This window comes from Amblyraja radiata, chromosome 39, assembly GCF_010909765.2.
Source record: "Amblyraja radiata isolate CabotCenter1 chromosome 39, sAmbRad1.1.pri, whole genome shotgun sequence".
In the NCBI taxonomy this organism is placed as follows: Eukaryota; Metazoa; Chordata; class Chondrichthyes; order Rajiformes; family Rajidae; genus Amblyraja; species Amblyraja radiata.
This window is the reverse complement of record NC_045994.1, coordinates 7,484,065-7,490,064: the sequence shown is the minus strand read 5'-3', so window position 1 is coordinate 7,490,064 and position 6,000 is coordinate 7,484,065. Positions and strand designations below refer to the sequence as shown.

At 42.0% G+C, this 6,000-nt stretch overlaps 1 protein-coding gene across 1 annotated transcript in view; it reads right to left on the bottom strand.

Annotated features, from left to right (window-relative positions):
* Positions 1–5,564: 5,564 nt before the first annotated feature.
* The window catches only part of LOC116967312 (deleted in malignant brain tumors 1 protein-like), a gene marked incomplete at its 5' end in the record, with an annotated part of 96,221 nt that continues 95,785 nt past the window's right edge, over positions 5,565–6,000 (bottom strand). The window contains one exon of the mRNA XM_033013813.1: positions 5,565–5,605. Within this exon, the coding sequence (XP_032869704.1) occupies positions 5,565–5,605 (41 nt within the window). The remainder of the gene's footprint in view (positions 5,606–6,000) is intronic.

The window sequence follows — 6,000 nt, the reverse complement described above, 5'->3', positions numbered from 1 at the left end:
CAGTGGGTCAGGGTTCGCGGTACGCGGACGTGGCATAGAAGGACAAGAAGCAGAAGCAAAGAAGTTGGGGCCAAATAGCCGAATGGAAATGAAGCCGAAACGCCAAATAACCGAAAGCATACAAATCCGAAACGCCAACGAACCAAAAGCATACGAAGCCGAAACGCCAACCAACCGAAAGGGCGGGACGCCTAAAAACCAACTAACCGAAAGGCTACATTGCCTACAAGCCAACTAACCGAATGCCGCTCTGCCGAAAAGTCAAATAACAGACTTGACGTCGCCGGGGGCGGGACCTGTCAGCGATTGTGCCAGACCCCCGTGTCTATCACATCATTGGCCGGTGGAGACGGGAGGGTGGGGGTCATTTCCCACACAAGCTATTATTTGACTTTTCGGCAGAGCGGCATTCGCTTAGATGGCTTGTAGGCGACGCAGCCTCTGGTTAGGTGGCGCTTGGCAGAACGGCCATTCGGTGAGTTTGCTTTTAGGCGACGCAGCCTTTCGGTTAGTTGGATTTTCGGCGTCCCTCCCTTTCGGTTCTTTGGCGTTTCGGCTTCATATGCTTTCGGTTCGTTGGCGTTTCGGCTTCGTATGCTTTCAGGAATTTGACGTTTTGACTCGTTTCCATTCGGCTATTTGACTTCGACTTTGCGTCGGCCTCTCGTCAGTCGGCGCCACGTCCTCACACCGATTAATAATCTCTTTAGAATGATCTGTGCCTGGCGAAAGCTGCTGTGTTGAGTGGGTGAAATGTCACGTTTAACTCTGACAAATATCTAAATGGGGAGTGAGATGTGCTAATCGTAGCAAAATTATCCAAACACATTAACTGTTTCGACTGCACCAGTGGTTTAAGCGAGGACTCAAACAGTAATCGTTCAAACATAAATAATGAATGCTGGAGAGCATCAAACCGTAACTTGTCAGAAATTCTGCACTGAACCGTTATCTGATTCGAGGAAGTGAGAAGAAATTTAATACAAATGCAACATCTCACTAACTGCGATTCTCTTCAGAAACAGAAAGGGAGACGCAACAATGTATTGCAGCTTATCGCCGGACACTTATACAGCCCAACTGGAAACTCAATTTGATGTATGATGTCACACATTTGAAGATCAACAGCAGCAAATTAAACGCCATCACTGTGTGTGTGTATCAGTGTCAATAGCCATCGAAGGGCAGCACGGTGGCACAGCTGTAGATTTGCTGTCTTATAGCGCCAGGGACCCGGGTTCAATCCTGTCTAATTGGCTTGAAATAATTGTGGATTGCCCCTATAATTGTAAATTGTCCCTCGTCAGTGTCCGGGGATCGCTGGTCGGTGGACCGAATGGCCTGTTTCCGCGCTGTAAGTGAGTAACTAAACTGAAAGTGTGCGTTAAAGAGTAATAAAAGAATGAATGTTCAATTTTGCAGTATTGATTCGACATCAGGATGTGTTTGAAGGATGTAAAATTTATAAAGCACTTCCAACATGATACATTTGATACATTTGCTCAGTTCACTGTCTGACATGATGTCGAACAAAAGCTGCAACTGATCAATATCAGCGACAGGAATTTGTACTCGGCTTCAGTCACCAACAGCTGCAGCTTCGGATGCTGTTCACCCTTGACAGTTTACACTCTCCGGACTCCGATATACTCTGTCCCAACAGCTACCGCCATACCTCAGATAAATTCAGATTCATAATGTCTTGAGGATGGCAGCACACAAGACCCGCGATTTGTCTGGGCTGATGTGTAACTGATGGATTGTTCGGTGGACGCAATTTCACGTTTAACTATATTAGACAAAAATCTAAATGGGAAGTTACATGTGTTCATCTGGGCAAAATGATCCCAACGCATGGACTGTTCCGGCAGAACTGAGCAACTAGTTACACAGGGGGTCACATAGCAAACATTAGGAAATAACTAATACAATTTTCGAAGCTAAATTGCACACTTCAAGATTCCATTTCTACCTTTATAATTTAGAATTAAATGAGCCTATGTTCTCCAAGAACTTTAGCTGTTGTTGTCCCTTCAGCTCTCACTTCTCCTTTACCTTCATTTATCTTCACTTTTGGAATTCTGAAGTAGGATAAATGTCTCTCACGGTTACCCCGATTTTCACAATTATTTACAGCGCAAAAATTCACAATTTTGGCGGTTTTTAAAAGGTAGGAAAGTACGTGTTTCGAATATGAACAATATATAGCGGAAGCTGCGATGTCCTCCAGATGGATTAAGCGGCTCCGTCCGTCAAGCCCTTGGACCCGGTGACCTTATGAGCAACCCCCCTAGAGGCACATATGTAGCATCTCCCGCGGTTGCAGGGGAAAGTACCCGTGGATGGGGTGGTTTGGGTGGGGAGGGATGGGTTAACCAGGGAGTTGCGGAGGGAACCGTCTCTGCAGAAGGCGGAAAGGGATGGAGACGGGAAGATGTGCCTAGTGGTGGGATCCCGTTGGAGGTGGCGCAAATGTCGGAGGATTGTGTGCTGTATGCGACGGCTGATGGAATGAAAGGTGAGGACTACGGGCACTCTGTGCCTGTTACGACGCCCCCAGGGGGAGCAAGAGCGTAGCTGTGGGACATCTAGATGACCCGTGTGAGGGCCTCATCCAAGATGGAAGAGGGGAACCCCGTTCCCTATAGAATTACGACATCTCAGGTATACTGGTATGGAACACCTCACTTTGTAGGTATGTTGCAAAGCCTACCTGAAGCGTCTTTGAAAATCTGCTGCTGCGGGTGTGCGCGATTTTGGCGCCGTTTAGAGGGGGCGGGTTTAAAACGCGATTTTCTCTAGGCTGTTCAAATCGAAGATGTTCAGCCTAGTTAATTATTAACGAAAAATCGCTGAAAGACCCCGTCGCAAAAGCTATTATTAGTTTTAAAGGCCTCGTATAATAGTTATAGTAGTTTAAAAATCAATCTTTAAACCCGCGACCGCCACCAACCGCTGGGTCTCATAAAGCAAATAGCAGAAGGTGGGTTGTATATTTTTACATTAAAAAGGGCTTCTAAAGATCCCTGTATACAAAGTTTAATATTGCGAGTAGCTCAATTTGGGCCCATTATATCGCGCAGTATTTTTCTGGGCATTTGGGGCACAAATCTACCGCAATGTGAACGTTCTAAACCAACGCGTTCCACAGGGACCCACTGGAAAGCTGATTTAAATGGGCATTTATTTACAGCAATTGAACACTAAATTCCTTCCATTTGGTCTATAAATTAATGTAAATGAGATTTAAAAATCATGTTTTATTGTGAATTATTTGTGAATATTATTTGGACATTTAGGCTATTTAAAAATGTTAATCATTTATTAAGAAATGGATAGATGTTTAGATCTAGTAATTGAAGTCTGAAATTAGCTACCATGGTAACTAACTAATTATATGCTTTAATTTCAGGTCATCCAAGTAAGATTATTTTATATTTGTTTCAGAATGCTTCAATCTATGATAACTGAAAATTTCACTCAGTTCTCTTAATTTTTAAGAAAGTTATCGGCTTTTGACTGTTCACGATCACAGCTTTTTTGATATATCCATAGAAAATCAATAGGGAACAAGATGCTCATTTCCCAGTATGAAAATGGCCATAACTTTTTAAATACTTGAGATATGAAAGTGAATTAGGTGTCAAATTAAACTTATTGTTATGCTTTATCTGATGGGATAAATTGCAGACTTGATTTTTAAAATCTCAAAATTTTGTAACATTGCTACACTTTGGGCCTTGATGCGACGTAGAATGAGGAATTGGGAGTTGGGGATAGAATCTTTGCTGGAAGATAATCAGATAACGTACAGATTCAGCAGAGGTGGCTGTCTGCTCAAAGTCACACAGTGAGGGTACAAATTAGCGAAAACAGATGTTTCTGTCTTTATTTGCACCGTGTATTATTCGATTAATAACACTATGAAAGTACTTCCAGAAACCATCAACGAATTCCTCGGATTCATCTCATGCAAAATCTACATAGAACTTGCAAAAGGCAAAGGTGAACGTCATAAATACACGTCTATCGTCTTCTGTGGTCACATTGGCAATCCGCAAATGTCAGTATGTCAAATGTCAAATGTCACATAGAATGTCAGTAACTGCCTGATAACTTCACCACAAGGCTCAACCGGAAGAGGGCGCTCTAAGGCCTTCAAACGTTTTGGACCAAGCAGGAAGGTGAATTAAGGTGATCGCATTGATAACCAATTGATTACTGACCAATGACTTTTAAATGTCATGAGATTTCATATTTTATATAATCTCATTTATTAAAATAGTTATTTTTCGAACATAACGCAAAAAACATGGGACAATGCAGAACAAAAACTGACCGGTCGGCCCACACGTTCTGAGCCACAACATGATGTCAAGCCAAACCCTTATCTGCCTGCACATAACCCGTATCCCACCATTCCCCGCATATCCATGTGCCTATCCAAAACGACTTAACCGCCACTATCGTATTTGCCTCCACCACCACCACATATAGCAGCCCGTTCCAAGCACACCATCCTCCGTGTAAAAACATACTCCTCCCTTAAAAATTGCCACTCTCATCTTCAAACTATGTGGACAATTACGACATCTCGGATGCCCTAGAATGGAAAGGCTCATCTTGGGAGCAGATGCAACTGAGACGGAGGAATTGAGAGCAGGAGATAGTGTATTTGAAAGTGGTAGAGTGGGAGGAAATGTGGAATAGATTACTGTGGTAGTCAGCAGGTTTGCAGAACACATAAGTTTGGCCTCGTTTTACTCTGTTTTCTCTCCCTATATGACCACTTGGTTACCGGTTTCATGATTTCCCAATTACCATCTTGATGCCTATTTCCATGTACTTACTGATGAGAATTGGATTTTGCAAATTCAAAGTAAATCGCATAAACTGACTTATTATCCAATGTACATTGATCACCCAAGTCTTGAAAGGATGTTTCCCGCTCATTATTAAGCTTTCACAATTAGACTTATGTTCTGCAATGTCTAGCTTGTGTCTTTAGCTCACATCTTGAGACCACGGGCAATCAACGTGACGCTTTGTTTTAGTGTCTATGCGATTTGTATGTATGCTCGGACAAAATATTAACACATTAATATCGAATTCCACCTGAAATATTTATTATGCTTGTTCAATTCTTACATTGAGCGAGATTGAAACCGTTCATTACAAACACCAAAGCAAGGTAAAGCATGATAAGAACAAAGTAACATTCATTTTAACCTGCACAATCTTAAGCATTTACATGGAATGTATAAAAACGCTTACAAATTCAAATTAACACCCGTTTATTGATTAGGAAAAAAAAGATCTTTCTTCCAGAAGAAGAATGACGATTGAATATGTTTTTCTACACCTGTCCAGAGAGCAGTGTAAACATGTTTTCTTCCAAGGTTTAGGGTAAAAAAATCAAACCAAGTGGTTTAAAATCAATTCAAAGATTCTGCTTGTGATAAGTTGGCGAGTGATATCAATGCTGTGATGATCTGCTTGTCGATCTTGCAAGAAGGGTGAAAGGCACGTGCTGTCAGATGAAACGCCGAGCGTTTTCCATGATTTCAAGACAGGCTTTGGAAACAAGGTATCATGCTAGATTCACCTGGGAAAGAAAACAAAGCAAATATTATTGGGCCAGCTAAAATCAAGATTTAACATGAATAAAAAAAATATTTTATTAATATTCGAGTCATGGAGTCATACAGCCCTGAAACAGGACATTTGACTCAACTCGTCAATTCCAACCAAAGAGACCACCTTAGCTGTTCCCACTTGCCCACGTTTGGCTCATATTCATTTACCATAACCTGTCCAAGTATTGTTTAGAAGCGGTTACATTGCCTGTCTCAACCACCTCCAGCTCGTTCCACGTATCGTCAACCATCTGAAATAAAAGTTTGCCCTTTCACCTTAAATCCACCACACTCCCCTGAAAACTAGTATAGTAATTCTTGATTTCTCTCCTCTAACTAAAAGGCACAGTCCTGTCCCCTCATC